We start from the raw sequence: 20,935 nt of genomic DNA, 5'->3' as shown, positions 1-20,935 counted from the left end.
TGTCGTCGGCGAACTTACTAACCCATCCCTCCACTTCCTCATCCGGGTCATTTATGAAAATGACAAACAGCAAGGGTCCTAGAACAGATCCCTGGGGCACTCCACAGGTGACCGACCTCCATGCAGAAAAAGACCCATCCACAACCACTCTCTGCCTTCTGCAGGCAAGCCAGGATCCACAAGGCCAAAGCCCCCTGTAGTGTATAAACTCCACGGAGACAGTGACCTGAAGTTGGAATTGAACCCAGGTCCCTGGCGCTGTGAGGCAGCAGTGCTAACCACTGTGCTGCCCTGTGATGCATGTGCTGCACAGGAGTGGTTTGTGCTCTAGCAATGCAAGCTGATGCTCTGGGGACATGGATTCATGGTAGTTGGTGGAATTCTAATTACATTTATAACCTGGAATTGAAATCCAGTCTCACCATAATTGTAGAAACCCATCTGCTTTACTAATATCCTTTTAGGAAAAGAAATCTACTTTCTTACCTGGTCCGCCTTGCATGTGACTCCAGTGATTGACTCTGAAGTGCTCGTTGAAATGGCCAAGCAAACCAAATTCAAGGGCAATTAAAGATGGACAATAAATGTTAGCTCAGCCAGCAATGCCCACATCCCCAAATGAATAATTTTAAAGGCCATTGGGGCTCAGCCATAAGGACTAGGTTCACTCTGTTTAAGGACATACCTGCCAGAAGGTGGTGAGGGGAAAAGTAACTTGTCCTGACCAGTCTACTTGTAACAGCTGTATGTATCCATGACTGTTTATTGGAGTGACCACTACCTAATCCCACTCTCTTTCTGATCCAAGATAACCAACATATAACAATAACTCTGTTCCTCATTCCATAGCTAGTGTTTTTGGTTGGATGTTTTTGCTTAGTAGCTGGGTAACTGGGTTTACTGGTTGTACTTATTTGAGTTTGTGATACAGAAAATTCCCTACAGTCAGCAATGTTTAACTAGTGAATTTTTGAGCCACTATTTGTCAGACCTGCTAAACTGGCTTTTAGATGGGGTAAACCAGAGAAGAACCAAAATTTGCAGAGATGTTTTTATCTTTTTAAGCACCAAGATTAAGCAGGCAGTTGAAACAACTGTAAAGATGCAAACAAAACTTAATATTGATTTAAATTATTGCTTTTTTTCACCAAGGAAATGTGAGGAATATTTAGAATCTATTTAACAAGCTTCTAGTGTTTAATAATTTGAGCTTTGTGGAAACTTCCTTGAAGTGATTGAAATTTGAAGAAGTTCTATCCTGGGGGCTTACTAGGCCATTTCAAAATACAATTAAGAATTGACCACCATTATTGTGGGTCAGAAGTCACATATAGGCCAGATTGGATAAGGATGGCAAATTTTCTTCCCTGAAGGATCTTGGTGAATCAGATGATCCAGTGGGAGCACATGATGACGTAGCGGAGTAAAAATCCCACAAATGAAGCTGCTTGTGAATTCCAGCAACATTGCATGGAAGCCTCAATCTGGATTTGGGTACAGAATTGGCCATAAACAGCAGGTGCTTGCAGGAAAATAACATCTGGACAGAGGTAGGCCTTGAATGGTTTCTTTTTAGCAGATTGTGGTTTGAAGCCCTTATTGTTCCTAATCTAGATTAATGACTTTAGTAACCAAACAATGAAGTTGACGATAATTGGTCTAGTTAGGGACCTACTGAAAGGGAAACTTGTGGAAAGGGATTAGTGATGTTAATGGAAGTCTCAGGCTTAGCATACCAAAAAATTGTGGATCAAAAATGAGCAAACCAACATGCAATTTGATTGACTGCTCAAATGGGCTGATCAGTACAAGATAGGGAAGGGCAGGGTCACAAATTTAAAAACATGCAATTTTTAAAATTTGTGACCCTGCCCTTCCCTATCTCGTAATTGTTTTAGCCTTACAAACCACTTCTTGGTATACTTGTGCATTGCTGTTTTTAATCAGTCCAACACTGACTATGCTTTAATTTGCCTTGTCAGAATTTCTGGAATTCCCACCCTAAATCTCTTATCAGATTGTCTCTCCTTGCCTGAGATGCTCCTTTGCATTTGGGTCACCTGTCCTAATATCTCCCTATGTATTTTGTTTAACACAGTGAAATGTTTTTAGGAACCTTTTACACGTGTGCTATAGAAATGCACTTGCTTAGTTGTACTGCTAGATCATCGAAGTAAAAATTATGCTAAAAATGCATCATGTTCTGGATATTCCTGAAATGTAACCCTGTTACAGAGAAAAAACAATCAACTTGACTGGCCTTCATCTGTAGTCAGCTTGGGAGAAATTTCTAGGTTGCTTGTTTGGGTAACTATGACCATGCAAGAGTGCTGGATGGACAACTAGGCTGCTGGTTGCAGAGATAGGAAGGAAGTGGTTTGTAAAGTAGATACGCTGATTTGGATCCCTTTTTGTTTTTACATGTTCTTTGGCTGGATGGTTAGTTATTTTGATTAGCTTTTATTTGGAATAATGTTGAAAAAAGGCTGGTGGCAAGTTGTAAGTAGGTGAGTATCCTAAGGAAAGTCATTACAGGGGGAAATTGCATTGAACTATACAGCACTTGTTGCAAGGTTCTTGCAGAATATGACACGTTGCCCAATAGTCTATGTGCAATGACTGGCGTCACTAATACAGCTTTTTGAAATTATTTTGAGTACTTGCTAAAATAACTGTTTAGAAGGTGAATCATTTTTCTTATGGGCAGCTGACTTAATTCTGGGTTGCTTGGTGCAAAAAATTTTAGTAGTCCAACTTTCATTTTTGTATTTTTTTCAAATATTTATGCAATTCAAATGTTCACTTTTCTGCTCTACCTTTTGGACTCTGTGCATAGAATCATGGATTATTTTATGCTGTAATTCACCAGAAGGAACTGGGCTAAATGCCATTTGTTCCACGCACGTTCATTACTCATTTAAGAATGGAGACCTCAACCTACCTATTGGTGTATTTAAACCTTCTTGCAGGTTAAAGGTTGGTGTGCTAATGCACTGCTAGTTTTTTTTCTTTTAATAACTCTGCTTAATTCCTCACGTTCCTAAACTGTAACCCCTAACTTTGAGGAAGTTCTTGATTGCCTCCTCAACTTTTATTTATATAATTGTTAATTGCAGATTTAATAGAGACATGGTAGTTATCACTAAATATATTTGATCATTCTGAACTTTGTGCTTTGTTCATAGCTTAATATGCCTAACATTGTCATAAAAGCTGTACTTATCGTAAGTGCAGATTTTTTATCAGTTAATGTTTTTTAAAAAAGCGCACCGTATTTTCACAACCTATTTGATGATTCTGTACTTTATACAGCTATTCAGGAAGCAATACAATATCCCCTCATTAGGTTGCTTTTTTAAAAACCATTTATCTTCATGGAAAATAGTTGAACATTCTGTCAGTTCTTGTCATTTTCCAAAAAGCTGATTGGAATTCAACAGTATGGCAATTAAAAGTATTAATGGAAGCTATTTGCTTGGGCTTGTAGGTTCAGCACTAGCAAATCAGCATTCTTCCTGTGTGACATTAACTTTCTATTTTTATTCTTACTAGACTGATACAAAAATTGGTGGGGTGGTAACTGGTGAGGAGGATAACAAATTACTGGAGGATATAAATGGGCTGATCAGTGGCAAATGAAATTTAATCTGGAGGTGATGCACTTGGCAGGACAAACAAGGCATTACATGATGAGTGGCAGGACCCTGGGAAGCACCAAGATCAAAGGCACCATGGTGTGCATGTACACTGATCCCTTTTAAGGTAGCAGGACAGGTGAATAAAGTGGTTAAGAAAGCATATGGTATACTTTATTAGCTGAGGCTGGAAGGTTATGCTGGAACTATATAAAATGTTAGTTAGGCCACAGCTACTGTGTGCAGTTCAGGAACACACATTTATGGAAGGGATGTGATAGTCTAAAGATGTGAGGGTTAGGTTGATTAGCCATGCTAAGTTGACTGTGGATGCATAGGTTAAAGAGGATTAGTGGGTAAAAATATGTAGGGATATGCAGGTAGGGCCTGGGTGGGATTGTGGTCAGTGCAGACTCAATGGGCTGAAGGCCCTCTTTCTGTACTGTAGGATTTCTGTGACTTCTTTCACCTGATGAAGGGGAAAACCCCAAAAGCTTGTGAGTTTACTATCAAATAAATTGGTTGGACTTTAACCTGTTGTTGAGACTTCTTACTGTGTTTACCCCAGTCCAGCGCTGGCATCTCCATATCATGACTACTAGGGGGCATTGAACAGGCATTGGAGTGTGGCGAAAACTAGGGATTTTCACAATAACTTCATTGCACTGTGAATGTAAGCAAACTTGGGACTAAAAGGATAAAACTCTGAAACATTAGATTTAAGGTAAGAGGAAGGGGTTTCGGGGGCTTGAGGAAAACGTTTTTCATCCAAATGATGATGGAATTCTGGAACTCACCGCCTGAAAAGGTAGTGAATGGAGGTAGAGACCCTCATAACATTTAGGAAGTGTTTAGATAGGCATTCAAGGCTGTGGGCCAAGTGCTAGAAAATAGTTGGGTGGTTTCTCTTTGGCATGAATGCAATGAGCTGAAGAGCCTTTTCTGTGCTGTAGACCTCTGACTGTTTCTTTACGGAAACTCAGTTTACTGAGTTCTGATAAAGTTTGACTTGGACCTTTTCTCAGTTATTTTATGGATTTGGCACACAAATCAGTTGGTGAAAATTGGTTGAATTTGAAAATGCCTTTGGAATAAGGTTGGATACTTTTAAATGCAGATGAATTGTGAAGCAGGAGATTCTGCTGCAGAAAATTTAGTGAGGGGAAAAAGTTGTACATAATTGAAATCTGATGGTTAAATTTGACACAGTAAGAAGTCTCGCAACACCAGGTTAAAGTCCAACAGGTTTATTTGGCAGCAAAAACCACTAGCTTTCGGAGCGCTTGCTGCCCCTTCAAGTGAGTGGGAGTTCTATTCCCACTCACCTAAACCTGTTGGACTTTAACCTGGTGTTGTGCAACTTCTTATTGTGTTAACCTCAGTCCAACACCGGCGTCTCCACATTTGAACTTGACCGCAGATCTTTGGAACATAAAAGCATTCCTAATATGCATTTATGATTGGCATTATTTGGACTTGTCAATCAAAATGAAGCTCCCATATACCTTGCTTCAAGATTTTAATTGATCCATAGAAATAAATGGACATAGCGTAAAAAGCCAATGGCAAGAATATTTATATAGTGGCTAAGGGAAAAATGTGGGCCTGTTAAAGACTGATGCGGGTGATGTTGCAGTGCATAAGCTAATGACAAATAGAAGGAAAATTAAATCAAATAAATTAGAATAATAGGGAAATCTCAAGGATCTGTTTCTACTCCAAGTTTAAGTTCAGATTCTTAATGACAGCAAAGTCCTCTACCCCACTACCTTTTTTTTGTATTAAATGCACATCCACGTTGTAGGAGTAAAATAATATTTAAGTAAGATGAATTGTACTTTTAATGCCAAAATTAAAGTTTCAGGTGATCATTTTACACAAACTTAAATTTGAACTGATTTTTATATTTCTTCTGTATGAACACTGAACCTGAAATTTTATGGAACTCTTTTGCATCATTTTGGTTTCAGTTGGAGCCTGGTAAAACGGGAGGTAAATGAGGAAGAACCAATTATTTTAGATTTCCTAGGATTTTCCAGTTTGCCTTTTTAAGGTACAGAAGTGCCGTATGCTTCTTACAATAAATGCTTAGAGTTGGAAGCAGGGGAATAGAGGGTATTTTGACTTTGCTAATTTTCAGTTAATGAATGTTGAGAGATGCATAAGGTGATGTGAAACTGTTTTTCAGTAATCTAAAGTCAAAATGAACTTGCTTATTTTTGGCTTATGGTATTTGTGGAGGACATAATACAGCGGCAACTTTGCGTGGGCAAAGAGGCATAGTGAGCTCCACCAGTGGCCTCTGAGTCAGGCAAGCGATCCAGATTCCTGAAGGGAAAAAAAAAGGATTGATGTTTGAATTGATTGATTTGGTCAGATGTTGCGTTGCCAAGGTTTGGGGAAGGACCTGGACAAGCTCACTTCCAGAAGTGGTTGGCTGAATTTCTTTTGGCTTGAGGCAGGTGATTGCTAGTAAAAGTGCTGCAATGCAATTTCTCACGCTGACCAATGCAAAAGTCCTTTTGGGGAAAGAAATGTACCTTATTCCTTCAATTGGCTTACAGCAATGTGATTCCTAACTGCCCTCTAGTGGCCTAGCAAACCACTCAGTTGTGCCAAACCATTACATTAAAAGTTGAAAAGGAATGAAACTGGTTGAGCCACCTGCAGTCTAGGCATAGGAAAGGACAGTGGCACACCCTGCCCAGTTGATTATGTAAAATTCTAGTCCATCTGGGGATTGTGTCACATTTGGGAGAGATTTCCTTTGAATAGTTGAGCAGTAACCTGACGTAGGCTGTGAGGTATAAGAAGGCCCCAAATGCCTCCGCTACCATTCACTACCCAGTTACTACTTTTTGCATTAGTAAGACAGTGACGAGAAATGGTGACACAGGGTTTACAGTCAGAAAGGTGTTTCTGGAAGTCCTCCATGTTGCCTACAGATCCCCATAAAGTATTACTGCATTAAGTCAAACATATCACCTACCACCCTCCCTCAGATGATGAATTGGTTCTTTTCCATGCTGAACACCACTTGGAAGAAGTAGTGAGGGTGTCCATCACTACGAATGGTTCAGTAGCACTTTTTAAATCAACTGGCTGTGAATTGAGGGACATATCTTCCAGACTGGCTCCAAATCAAGTGGTGAGGGAATCAGGCGTGGCGGAGGGGGGGTGGGAGAAACCTGTCTTGATCCAATCTACCTACTATAGTCATATCTCGCCATGTTGGTAAGAGCGACATCCCAGTCTCTGGGATGACAAAAGCCTTCCTTCCAGCTGAGTGCACCCTCCATCATAATGTAGTGCTGCTACCATGCTGAGAGATTCAGAACAGATTTAGCAGCTCGAAACTGGGCATCCTTGAGGTAGCGTGGGCCCTCCAACAGCAGTAGCATTGTGTTCAACTTAAATTTGTGACCTCCTAGTTTTAGGTGTTCCTCACTTTGCCATAATTATCAAGCTGTGGGACCAAGCCAGATTTATGGGCAGCACAGTGGTGAGCACTGCTGCTTCAGAGTTCCAGGGACCTGGGTTCGATTCTTGGCTTGGGTCACTGTCTGCGTGGAATTTGCACGTTCTCCTCATGTCTGCGTGGGTTTCCTCCGGGTGCTCCAGTTTCCTCCCAAGTCCAAAGATGTGCAGGTTAGGTTGATTGGCCATGCTAAAAAATCGCCCTTAGTGTCTTGTGATACAAAGAACAACCCAGCACGGGAAACAGGCCCTTCGGCCCAACGAGCCCGCGCTGCCGCATCACCCTACACCTATTCTACCCTGCGTGTCTACGAATGGAACCCCTAACTTAGCCAGATTCAGGGCAGAATAGTGTCAATTTGGTAAAACCAATCAGCCTAAGAGCACATCTTTGGGGTGTGGGAGGAAACCCACGCAACCACAGGGAGAATGCACAAACTCCCACAGACACAGGCCCAAATCCATGTATCTGCACAGCTAGCAGTGCTAGTCACCAAGCTGTTGCGGCGCCCGTCTACTGGTCCAGGATCAAGCACACACACCGACACGAAGTACTAGGCCACTCCCGGAACCTCCAAGAGCAGCCCACACACGACCCACCGTGTGCATGCCCCTCGTTTGACACGAGGTGGACCTCCACCTGCAGAATAAAAAGACAAAAACGTTAATCTTACAAGTCTGCTTTTCCGGTGTCTCCCGAGGTTCTAACCTTATTTAATAGCCCTTACCATAACCCTCCATCCTCGTTTCACTCGTGTCTATCTAACTGAACCTTAAACGAGTCCAACGTTCCTGCCTCCACCACCCTACTCGGTAGCGCGTTCTATACCCCCACAACTCTCTGCGTAAAGAACCTTCCTCTCACTTCCAAATTATACCTCTCCCCCCTCACCCTTAAATCATGACCTCTCGTATTTGTACCCAGTCTAGGGAGCAGTCTGTCACTATTAACTCTATCTATTCCCTTCAGTATCTTATATACCTCTATCATGTTCCCCCTCAATCTCCGTCTTTCCAAGGAGAATAGTCCCAGTTTCTCCAACCTTTCCTCGTAGCCCAGCCCCTCCATGCCAGGCAACATCCTGGTAAACCTTCTCTGCACCCTTTCCAGAGACTCCACGTCCTTCCGGTAGTAAGGTGACCAGAACTGGACGCAGTACTCCAAATGCGGTCTAACCAACGTTCTGTACAACTGAAGCATTAGACGGCAGCTTTTATACTCTATACCCCTTCCTATAAAGGCTAACATTCCATAAGCCTTCCTAACAACCTTCTCCACTTGTGACGCAACCTTCATGGATTTGTGAACCTGTACTCCCAGGTCCCTCTGTATTTCTATACTCCTAATCTGTCTACCTTTTATCACATAGCTCCTCTCTGCATTATTCCTTCCAAAATGCATCACCTCGCATTTGTCAGGATTAAATTCCATCTGCCACCTATCTGCCCAATGCACCAACTTATCTATATCCTGTTGTATCACCTGACAATCCAGTTCAGTACCCGCCAACCCTGCCATCTTGGTGTCATCAGCAAACTTGCTGATCACACCACCTATGCTCTCTTCCAAGTCATTTATGTATACTACAAGAGAAGAGGTCCCAGTACTGAGCCCTGCGGCACACCACTGGTCACTGGCCTCCAGCCCGACAAGGTCCCCTCCACAACTACCCTCTGTCTCCTATTACCCAGCCAGTTCTCAATCCACCTAGCTACCTGGCCTCGTATCCCATGCGCCTTAACCTTTTCTACCAGCCTACCATGAGGGACTTTGTCAAACGCCTTACTGAAATCCATATAGACGACATCAACGGCTCTCCCATCGTCAACCGTTTTTGTCACCTCCTCAAAGAATTCCACCAGGTTCGTAAGGCAAGACCTCCCTCTAACAAAGCCATGTTGCATATCCCTGATCAGATCGCAACGCTCCAAATGCTCATTCATCCTACCCCTAATTATTTTTTCCACTAATTTCCCTACCACCGATGTCAAACTCACCGGTCTATAATTTCCAGGGTTGTCCCTACTACCTTTTTTGAACAGCGGTACCACATTTGCTACCCTCCAGTCCTCTGTGTCCAAAGAAGAGACAAAGATTTGCGCCAGAGGCCCAGCAATTTTATCTTTCACCTCCCTAAGCAGCCTGGGATAAATACCATCAGGCCCCGGAGCTTTATCCGCCCTTACGCTACCTAAAAGCCCTAGCACTTCTTCCCTCGTAATAGATATTTCCTGCAACTGATCCTCAGCTCCCTCCAAGAGACCGCACGATTCCGACCCCCTCTCCTTCGTGAATACCGACGCAAAGTATTCATTCAGGAGCTCCCCCATTCCCTCCGACTCAATACATAACTCTCCACTTTTGTCCCTAAGAGGACCAATTTTTCCTCTAACTACTCTCTTGCTCCTAATATGGGAATAAAATGCCTTTGGATTTTCCTTAATCCTACCAGCCAAAGCCATTTCATGCCCTCTCTTCGCCCTTCTAATTCCCCTTTTTAGCTCCCTCCTACTCTCTCTATATTCCTCCAGCGCACTCTCCGTACCCAGTCGTTTTGACTTAACATACGCCTCCCTCTTCTTCCTGACCAAGTCTTCAATACCCCCTGTAATCCATGGCTCTCTAATCCTACCTTTCCCATCCTTCCGCTTAACTGGAACATACCTCCCCTGCAACCATTTCATTTTGCCCTTAAAAGCCTCCCACTTGCCAACCGTGGACTTTCCAGCTAACAGTCCCTCCCAATCAGTGTCCTGCAGCTCCCTCCTAATCCTGCTATAGCTCGCCTTTCCCCAGTTCAGCACACTCCTGTTCGGCCGGCACTCATCCCTTTCCATTTTTAACCTAAAGTAGACGGATTTGTGGTCACTGTTAGCCACATGTTCGCCTACCTCTACCTCACCCACCTGTCCCGGCTCATTACCCAACACTAAATCCAGTATAGCCCCTCCCCTAGTCGGGCTAGTTACATACTGCTCTAGCGACCCTTCCAAAACACATCTCACAAACTCCTCTCCCTCCATACCCCCAGCTCTAGGCCCCCTCCAATTCACTCCAGGAAGATTAAAGTCACCCACTACAACCACTCTATTCTTCCTGCACCTGTCCAAAATGCCGCTGCAAATGCCTTCCTCCACTGACCTCGGGCTGTTGGGTGGCCTATAGTACACGCCTAGCAATGTAATCTCTCCCTTTTTATTCCTCAACTCCACCCACAGTGACTCAATCCCTGTCTCTTCCATATCGTCCTCCCTCTGCACTACTGTGATGTTTTCCTTTACTAACAGCGCCACCCCTCCACCTCTCTTCAACCCTCCTCTGTGACACCTAAAACACTTGTACCCAGGAACATTCAGCTGCCAGTCCTGCCCTTCCCGTAACCACGTCTCTGTTACAGCCACCACATCTAACTGCCTCACAAACATCAAGGCCCTAAGCTCATCCGTTTTCCCTGCCACACTCCTAGCATTGAAACAGACACAGTTCAACCCACGATTGTCCCTCGGAACCTCCTTCTCCCTGATAATTTTCCTTTCACCCGACTCTCTCCCAGCCACCTCCCGACCGCCCCCCCCCCCCCCCCTTATTAGTTTAAACCATTCCTGTACACCCCAGCTAACCTCCCCACTAAGACACTAGTTCCCCTCCCGTTCAAATTCTCCCCACCCCTCCTGTACAGTTGCCCTTCTCTCCTAAACACCTCCCAGTGATCCACAAAAGTAAAGCCCTCTATCCTACACCAATCCCTCAACCATGCATTCAACTGCATGATCTCGTCATTCTTTGCCCTGCTAGTACTGGGCAGCAACCCAGAGAGTGCCACCCTGGAGGTCCTGCTCTTTAGTTTGGACCCCAACTCCCTAAATTGCCTATGGACCTCTACCCTACTCCTCCTTCCTATGTTTCCCTCCCCTACGTGTACTATGACCTCTGCCTGGGTCCCCTCCCCTTTCAAAATACCCTCTACCCTTTCCGTTACATCCTTTACCCCTGCTCCAGGGAGGCAGACCACCATCCTGGAGTCATTAACTCCTTGTTTTCCCTGACTAGAAACACATCTTCCAGACGCCCCTCGAGTTGCCTGACCTGGGCCCTCAAGCGCTGCAGTTCTCAACATTTACTGCAGATGTGGACCTTGGGGACATGTGACACCACCAAGAACTCCCACATGTGGCACCTGACGCAACTTATATTCCTCCCTATATTCCCTGCCATGTCTCAACCTCCTGTAAGCGCCCAAAGGTAGAATGTGCAACGCCCCTTCTCTAAGCCTACTCTCCCCTAAGCCCAGTGAGCCAAAGCCCTTCTCACTCAGTTCCCACTCACTCCGCTGCCCGCTCCCGACGCTGCCTGCTGTACGCTGCTACCCCTTTTTTTGTACCCCCCGCTCCCCCTTAATGACAATCCCCTCGCCTAACTTCTGGTACGGAAGTAAACTACACTCTAACAAGCCCCGAGAACCGGAAGATATGTAGGTTAGAGGTATTAGTGGGTAAATACGTAGGGATATGGGAGTAGGGCCTGGGTGGGATTGTGGTTGGTGCAGACTAGATGGGCCGAATGGCCTCTTTCTGTACTGTAGAGACTCTGTGACTCTATGATTAATGAAGAGTGCAGGAGAGAATACCAATAGCACCACCAGCGTGACGTAACAACGTGTTAATCTGGTGAAGCTTCGTGTGCTTGCCAGAAAGGAGAAGCAGCATGTGATAACATCCCATTGTGGTACTGAAGCTGCAGAGCCAGCAGTAGCTATGTTACTGACATTGCTATCATGTGACATTTGGTCAACAATAACCTACTCACTAATGCTCAGTATGGAATCTTCAGGGCTTCTTAGTTCCAGACATCATTAGAACCTCAGTCATGTAGTTGAATGAGCTTAAATCCAGTGGTGAATGAGTGCCACTGACATCAAGGCAGCATTTAACAAGAGTGTGATATCAAGGAGCGCTGGCAAAATTTGAAGTCAGTGGGAATTGGTGGCTGGGGAGAAGGAATGAACACTCCATTGGTTGGAACCATACTTGGCATAAAGGAAGATGATTGTAGTTGTTGGAGGCCAATTGTCTCTGCCCAGGATATTGCTGCAGAAATCACTCAGCGTAGCATCCTGGTGACACCCCATCTATCAGACACAAGCTAAAGTGTGATGGAATGCTTCCAATTTGCCTGGATGAGCGCAACTCCCAACGACACAAGCTCAGTACTATCCAGGACAAAGCAATCTGTGACACCTCATCTAGCAACTTCAGCGTTGACTCTCTGGCGCACAATAACTGTGCACCATCTACAAGAAGCACGATAACCACTTGCCAAGCCTCCATTAACAGAATCTTCCAGATCCCTCACCTCTATGACCTTGAAGGACAGGAGCAGCAGATGTTTGGCAATGTTATCACCTGCAAGTTCCTGTATTGTCATTCCTTCATTGTCAACTGGATCAAACATCCAGGAGTTTTCTCCCTATTAGCAGTGCAAGTTTTAAAAAGTGACCTGCCACCATCTTAAGGATAGTTACCCTGGCCTTGCCATTGATACTTGCATCCCATGAAATTAAAAAAAAGGACATCCTCCTCCTGAACCTGCATACTGTTTAGGAATTGTTGAATGTGGGCGCAATCGCCTTCATTATTGTTGGTGGAATAATGTAGTGACCTCCATGGATCCCTTATACCCCTTTCTAAGCATCCGAGTCCAGGTACACGGCTTAACAAAATTTTCTTCCATTTTAAAACTGTATTGAGTATATTTAAGATAGCATTTTAAAATATGACCGTTACTAAGTATTGAATTACTTGTTGAGACGTGCACATTAAGGAATTGGTATGTCTTGAGTTTGTTTGGTGTAAGGCTTGTGTGCTGTTGAATTTTTTATTTTTTCCTAAATCATGAACTAAAAGGGATGTGGCTTTCAGTTTCAGGTTATTCTCGTTCTCCTCCTGTAAGGTTATTCTTCCTCTTATGTGTATTTGTTTGTGTGCCAATGTTTTCACAGAAACTGAAGAAACTAATGCATAAATTTTTAACACTTCCTGAAAAGTGAAAGGAAATCGCTGAATTTAAAAACAGTTTCAAATTGAAGTAGGTGGTGTTTTGCTGGTAGTAGAACCATTCTAAGCACAGCAGTTCTTGAACTGCAAGTTGCCTTTAATGCTTGATTTCCATTTCCCCCCCCCCCCAATGATTTATGGAAACCCTATTGCAGTCCATGCTCATTAGTTGCTAATGTGACTAAGCACTAGATCCATCTTAGTTAACTTGGGAGCAGGAAATTAAGTTTGAATATTATTTTCTGGTCTTTCAACAGTTACAACAAGAAAGAATCTGACCTTCAGGGAGCCCAACTTCACATCAAAGATCTTGAAACTGCACTTCATTCTAAGGAGGCCAGCCTCGCCAGTGCACTGGGAGGAAAGGATGCACTTGAGGAAGAAGTTGAGGATTTGCAGGCTCGCCTTTCAAAGGTAGCACTGTGACTGTTGGATTGGAAAGTTCTTGCAATTGTACCAGTTTTCCTTTAGAGCAGTGCCATTTCTTCCCATTTTCCTACATTGTTTTAATCTTAACGCTACAAAAAGTCTTTTCTTTCCCCCTCCATTTAGATAAGCCAAGTATAAAAACCATTGCTTTGCATGTATTCGTGAGCAATTTCCTTCTGCAACACCTTTTTCTAGCTACTTCTGTGTTTGAATGTAGTAAGGAAGCTAGATATATGGTTTAAATCTAGGGCCTCCACTAACATAGGATATATCCTAAGTTAACGTCACTGAATTGTGATTTGAGAGTTGGGTTGTCTGCACTTGCGTCTTATGTTGACTTTATGGCGTCCAGTTCCAAATGCAATCCACGTACTCCAAATATGATTCTCTTCACAGTGGGTTCTGGCCAGAATTCTTTGAAAATATTTCATTTCAGGATAGCTTGATTAACATCTGAAAATTCATGTGACGTGCATTGGGCACCAATGAATCTTGTAGATTATCCTCTACTGCAAGGCAGAGCCTGAACTTTTCCTTCATTACTACTGTAGCAGAAAACGTTTCACACATTGGGAAAAGTGAAAACGTTTGTTGCTTTGTTTGTCAATTCTAAGCACTTCAGCAATAGATGGCCAAAACTGGGAAGGTATATTTCTTGCAATTTATTTTTCAGTGAGCAACCACAGGTCCGTTCCATCAGCTACTCTTCTGATTTTTTTTTTGCTCGAGCTACGTAACAAAATGGATCGTTCCCCGAACTCAATCATACTTAACCCGTGTGTTTGTATTGTCAAACCACAAAAATGGTTAATGATCTGTTGATCTTCTTAATCAGCTGTCGCTGTTTGCATCCAGAAAATTGGTCAATAGCAGGAACACAAAACTGAAACTCTATTATTCAGTCTACTGGTCTAAATTTCAATTTTCTTAAATTTTGTAATCTTGCCATTCACTTTTTTTGAGTACGATTGTATTATCAATTGATAGATTCTGCATATTTACCCCATTAAGTATCAGTAAAGTAGCACATTTCATTTTTTTTATTCATAGGATGTTGGTATCACTGGCAAACCAGCATTTATTGCTCATCCCTAATAACTCTTGAGAAAGTCCATGCAGACAGCAACATGTTCTCACATTTTAATTGATTCTGATTCCATAAACATTTTGCGGTGAAATAATCCCTCACCTATTGTACGTTTCTGGCAATGCCTACCAAAAAAGAGAATCTTCCGAAACTTCCCCAGACAAGTAAAACAAATGTAAACTAGTAATATTGAACTACCAGCATTTCTCTCCGAAATGAATCGTGAACTATTCACATTCATTGAGCCTTTTTACCAACAGTTTTATGCAGTGCATTTTGGTTCTCCACCTCTCAAGTTATGATATTCTGGAGCTTGGAAGTTATGAGACAATGACACTTTTGGGCTGAAATGGCATAATCCCCAGCCCCCCCCAACTACATGTGGTAGACCCACTGCACTCCTAACGTTCTGGCTCACCACCTCCAGCTGTCACTCATGCTTAGTCCCCTGTCCCACCCTGAAGTAATTGCAATATTCTCAGGATGAAACAAAATAACAGGTTTCTTCCATGTTAAAACAAATTGCATAATGATTTACAATTGTTGTTTGAAACTACTTGTGCTGTTTGTTCTTGTTAGCTAACCCCTGCCACTGTTATAAAATATATTCAGTGAAAACCATGATCATTATTAGAGTCCAGCTTGAAAGCCATTGTTCTAAACTGTCTCAACCAAGTGTTCAATTTATCTTGGTAACCTGTTTGTCTGATCAGTCAGCCTTAATTATGTAGAATACTGAACAACTATTGTAAAAACAACTGTCCTTGGATTTCATCAGATACATATGAACTTGGTCTGGGTGAGCTGATAAGGTACTTTAATATCAAATTATTTTGTATTACAGTATGATTCCATGATGTACTGCGCGCTACTTGATGCAATCAGCTCATTGCAGTATTTAAGTTTCACTTGAGCTCCCTCCCATCGTTTCTTATCTAAATCTCCCACCTGACCCCCATCTCCTTCAAATGCTTACCTAGTTTACCCTTAAACGCACCTATAAAGGTAGCAGGCAAAAGGCAGGGAATTATAGGCCGGTTAGTTTAACGTCTGTTGTTGGAAAAATGCTTGAATCCGTCATCAAAGAAGAAATAGTGAGGCACTTAGAAAAGAATTGTTTGATAGAGCAGACGCAGCACAGATTCGTTAAGGGGAAGCCGTGTTTTCCAAATTTATTGGAATTCTATGAGGATGTGACTAGTGCGGTAGACAGAGGGGAACCGGTGGATGTGGTATTTCTCGATTTTCAAAAGGCGTTTGATAAGGTGCCGCACAAAAGGTTGCTTCAGAAGGTTAGGGAGCATGGCTTTGGGGGTAAGGTGTTAGCATGGATAGAGGATTGGTTAATAGGAGGCAGAGAGTTGGTATCAATGGGTGCTATTCTGATTGGCGGTTGGTAACTAGTGGAGTGCCTCAGGGATCGGTGCTAGGGCCTCAGCTATTTACCATTTTTATATAGATGATCTGGAGGAGGGGGCTGAGTGTAGGGTGACAAAATTTGCTGATGACACAGAGTGGAAAAGCAAATTGTGCGGAGGGTGTGGAAAGTCTGCAGAGGGATCTAGATAGGCTGAGCGAGTGGGTGAGGACCTGGCAGATGGAGTACAATGTTAGCAAGTGTGAGGTTATCCACTTTGGCAGGAATAATAGTAGGAGGGATTACTATTTAAAAGGCGAAAAGCTGCAGCATGCTACGGTGCAGAGGGATCTGGGGGTCCTTGTGCATGAGTCGCAAAAACCCAGTCTGCAGGTGATCAAGAAGGCGAATGGGATGCTGGCCTTTATAGCGAAGGGGATAGAATGAAAAAGCAGGGCGGTCTTGCTGCAACTGTACAAGGCACTGGTGAGGCCGCAGCTGGAGTACTGTGTGCAGTTTTGGTCGCCACACTTGCGCAAGGATATTTTGGCCTTGGAGGGAGTGCAGAGGAGGTTCACTAGGCTGATACCGGAGATGAGGGGGTTGGACTATGAAGAGAGACTAAATAGACAAGATAATGAAAGGGATGAATAGGGTAGAGGTAGAGAGATTCTTCCCACTCAGAAAGGACAGCAGGACTAGAGGGCACAGCCTCAAGATTTTGGGGGGGGGGGGGGGGGGGGGGGGGAGCAGTTTAGAACAGAGTTGAGGAGGAACTTCTTCACTCAAAGGGTGGTGAATCTCTGGAATTCTCTGCCCGTTGAAGTGGTGGAGGCTACCTCGCTAAATATATTTAAGACACGGGTAGATAGGTTTTTGGCAGACAAGAGAATTAAGGGTTATGGGGAAAAAGCGGGAAAGTGGAACTGATCCACTTCAGATCAGCCATGATTTTATTGAATGGCGGGGAACGCTCGAAGGGCTAGATGGCCTACTCCTGCTCCTACTACTTATGTTCTTGTACTGTTTGCTTTGGTTACCTAACTACCCTGTGGTGATGTGTTCCATCATCTCGCCATTCTTCCTAACTCTCCATTGGATTTCTTGGTGACTATCTTAATTGAACAAATAAGAAGTATAGCGTAGGAACAGACCCTTTGGCCCTTCAAGCCTGTGCTGATCATGATGCCCTAACTAAACTTATATAAAAAAAAAAAATTTCTGCCCTTACTTGGTCCTTATCCTTGTATTCCCTCCCTATTCACATACCCCATCCAGATGCTGCTTAATGTTGCTAACGCATCTGCTTCCACCACTAGCGTGTTCCAGGCACCCACCACTCTGTGTGGAAAAACTTCCCCTGCACATCTCAAACCCCCCGCCTCCCTCCACCTTCAAGCTGTGTCCCTTGTAATTGACACTTCCACGCTTGGAAAAAGCCTGTGACTATCTACCCTGTCTATGCCTCTCCATAATTTTGTAGACCTTGATCAGGTCTTCCCTTAGCCTCTACCTTTCCAGTGAAAACAATCCTACTTTATTCAGCTGCTTTTCATAGTCGAGGCCAGACAATATCCTGGTGAACCTTCTTTGCGCGCTCTCCAAAGCTTCCACGTCCTCCTGGTAGTATGGTGACCAGAACCGCACGATACACTCCAAATGTGGCCTATCCAAAGCTTTATATAAGCTTAGTGATTTTTATTGATATTCTCCCGAACAGGAGGCAGTATTTTTTTCTGTGCACCAATTCTATCAAAACATTTCATAATTCCAAATATTAAAGAAAGTGTAAGCAGAGGGAATCCCTCGCCAGGGAAGTTTACTGCACAGGAAAGTTATTTGATACAACCTGTCTGTCCCAAGTTTTTTTTTAAACGGAGCAACCCAGAATTAATCCAGCTGCAATGGAATACAATATGGAAAATTGTGAGGTTATGCCCTTTGGAAGGAGGAATGGAAGCATAGACTATTTTCTAAATGGGAAAATGCTTAAGAAATGAGAAACACAAAGTGAGTTGGGAGTCATTATTCAAGATTCTCTTAAGGCTAATGTGCAGACTCAGTTGGCAGTCAGGAAGGCAAGTGGAATGTTATCATTCACGTTGGGAGGGCTAGAATACAAGAGCAGGGATGTACTTCTGAGGCTGTATAACGCTCTGGTGAGCCCATTTGGAGTATTGTGAGCAGTTTTGGACCTCTATCTAAGGATGGATATGCTGGTCTTGGAAAGGGTCTAGAGGAGGTTCACAAGAATGATCCCTGGAATGAAGAGCTTGTCGTATGAGGAACAGTTGAGGACTCTGGGTTTGAACTTGTTGTAGTTTAGAAGGATGAGGGGGGATCTTATTGAAACTTACAGGAAACTGTGAGGTCTAGTAGGAAAAACTAGGACCGGAGGGCACAGCCTCAGGCTAAAGGGATGATCCTTTAAAATAGAGATGAGGAGAAATTTCTCCAGTCAGAATGTGCTGAATCTGTGGAACTTTTTCCCGCAGTTGGCTGTGGAGACAAGGTCATTGAGTGTCTTTAAGACAGAGATAGATAGATAGGTTCTTGATTAAAAAGGGGATCAGGGGTTATGGGGAAAAGGCAGGAGAATGGGGATGAGAAAAAAAATCAGCGATGATTGAATGGCAGAGCAGAGTCGATAGGCCGAGTGGCCTAATTCTCTCCTATGTCTTATGGTCTACACTGCTCTGTCTGCCAAAGCTTGGTCTTTTTCTGTGTTCTCCCAGTAAAGGAAACAACAGCCTCTGCCTCCTCTAATAAATCATACCAAGCTCTATCAAATTTCCACAAAGAAGTTTCTACTAACTTTTATGGCATTGGGTGAAAGTGTTATTTCTTCCAAAGTCTTCACTGTTCATGGTACAACATGTATGTACATGCAATAACATGGCACATAGGCAAGTATGTTCATCAAATCTAATCATTGTAATTTTTTGAAAAACATAATTACCTATATGAGTAGCATCTTTTTATATTCAGGATAGAATTGAATTCTTGAAAATGAAACTCTCATTTTCTCTTGAAGCTGGAGGTTTCCTTAGCTGCTGTAAAGAAGCAACTAGAAGAAGAGACCCTCTTGCGAGTAGATCTTGAGAATCGATGTCAGAGCCTCACAGAAGAATTGGAGTTCAGAAAGAATGTATACGAAGAGGTAAGAATTTAATGCAATGCCTATTTGATTCCTGATTTGCATCCAGCAGCAAAGCAGTGGTAGTCATTGCTGGCCTTAAGCCATGGGATTGGATCCAGTGATCTGTGCTGATTCCATTAGATAGAAATTCCCAGCTTTGAGCTGTAGTGATGTCATCATTTTGTCCAGGTAAATTTTCACAGAAACCGCACCAGGAAATGAGAACTGTTGACCATGCATTTTATTAGAGAGCAGAAGATTAGGACATATACAAGGATAACGTAGAGATTGAAATGTGAACAAAAAACGACCGCTAATAAATTCGGGAGATTTGATGTCATTCTACTGAGGACTAGGCTGTTGTTCAGCGCAATTCTAAAACAGTGATTTAAATCATGAAATCCAGTGGCACTTCATTGAAAAGACTTGACATGGTTGAGAGAGGAAAGGGATGGGCACTTGCTAATTAATTGATTTCACTGCCAGCTTGGTTAATTGTGTGGGTGGGGGGGAGGTCACCACCCAGTCATTTGCTGAGTATAAATCTATACTTGTGTTCGCATGAAGTCCTGAAGTTGTGGTCAGATTCAGAAAGGCTAATGTTGGAAAACTCTAAACTTTTAACTAGCTGCGACTATTGTCACTTCCATTTGTCTAATCCTAGGTAACTATTTCAAATGAAACATATAGGAGGGGAAGAAGTGCTGTTTGGGTGGTTTAAAGCGAGTGTCAGGAAACAAATTTGAGTATCAATATATTGCAGTCAGAACTCCCTCGTCCCACACCATATTATGGGATGAATAGGAAGATGCTGATCGACACTGCCAATCCAAGCTCATTGTCATCATTACAGACTCTAATAAATCATTTTTTGAATGAACTTTGCTGTAGACCATTTAGGAAGTGGTTTTAGTCACAGCCTCAGTCAGCATGTCAATCAACGTCACTTCCTAAAACTCAGCCTGTGTAAAGAACTCATACATTTTTGAATTTGCACATTGGAAGGCAGTGCCTCTCTTATTTGGAATGTCAGGTTAATTGTGAATTTTATTTAGGCAGCATTAATTGGACTACAAATAACATTTTGCCCACATATTAAAATTGAATGAATTATAGTATTGGATTTAGAGTTTAATTTTTTTATGTATTATTGGAGTCATCTTATATTGTAGGAACCTTCTTTCTAAAACTGTTGGTTATGATTAATGTATTGATAGTCCTTGCTGAACCCTTAAGGCTACTCTCTTGTGCCAAGGGATTAAAGAAGTCTTTAGTGTTGTGCTGTAATAGCTTGCACATCTTGCATAGAATTCCTTAACAAGGGGAAGATTGGAAAATTTGATGTGGTTAGAAAAGTTTTGTGGGGTGAAAGTACAGAAGTCTAAATTATTTTTGGAGAAAGATTGAGACAAAGTAATTTTGAAAGAGTAAACACGAGCTTCCTGTTGTGTCAGAAGGGGCAGAGATGAATGGTAACGAAGTTGGAAGCTCAGCAAATGTCAGCTGGGCAAAATGGAGAAGGTTCATTCAGGCTAAGTGTGAGATCAAGGAACTATTTGATAATGAGGAAGTTTGCAGCTAATGCCCTAATAGTGAATCATCTGAAAGTTGCAAAAGAAATACATAGGAAGAGTATTCTAGATTAATTGATGTTTGTGGAAAGGGTAGATCATCAAGTGATTTTATTTGAACAATGAGTTATTGTTTGCATCTACATAGTACCTCTTTGGTTTATTTTGGGCAGCGGGTGAAATTTG

The 20,935-nt window shown here is 42.8% G+C and overlaps 1 protein-coding gene across 1 annotated transcript in view; it reads left to right on the top strand.

Moving 5' to 3' along the window:
- Window positions 1-20,935, top strand: part of lmnb1 (lamin B1) — a 55,617-nt gene that overhangs the window by 21,025 nt on the left and 13,657 nt on the right. The window contains exons 2-3 of the mRNA XM_080188930.1: window positions 13,424-13,580; window positions 19,074-19,199. Coding sequence (XP_080045056.1) covers window positions 13,424-13,580; window positions 19,074-19,199 — 283 coding nt within the window. The remainder of the gene's footprint in view (window positions 1-13,423; window positions 13,581-19,073; window positions 19,200-20,935) is intronic.

This window comes from Carcharhinus amblyrhynchos, chromosome 5 (assembly GCF_965287045.1).
Source record: "Carcharhinus amblyrhynchos chromosome 5, sCarAmb.v2.hapA, whole genome shotgun sequence".
NCBI classification, from domain to species: Eukaryota; Metazoa; Chordata; class Chondrichthyes; order Carcharhiniformes; family Carcharhinidae; genus Carcharhinus; species Carcharhinus amblyrhynchos.
The sequence above is the reverse complement of the archived record's forward strand: the minus strand, read 5'-3'. Positions and strand labels throughout refer to the sequence as shown.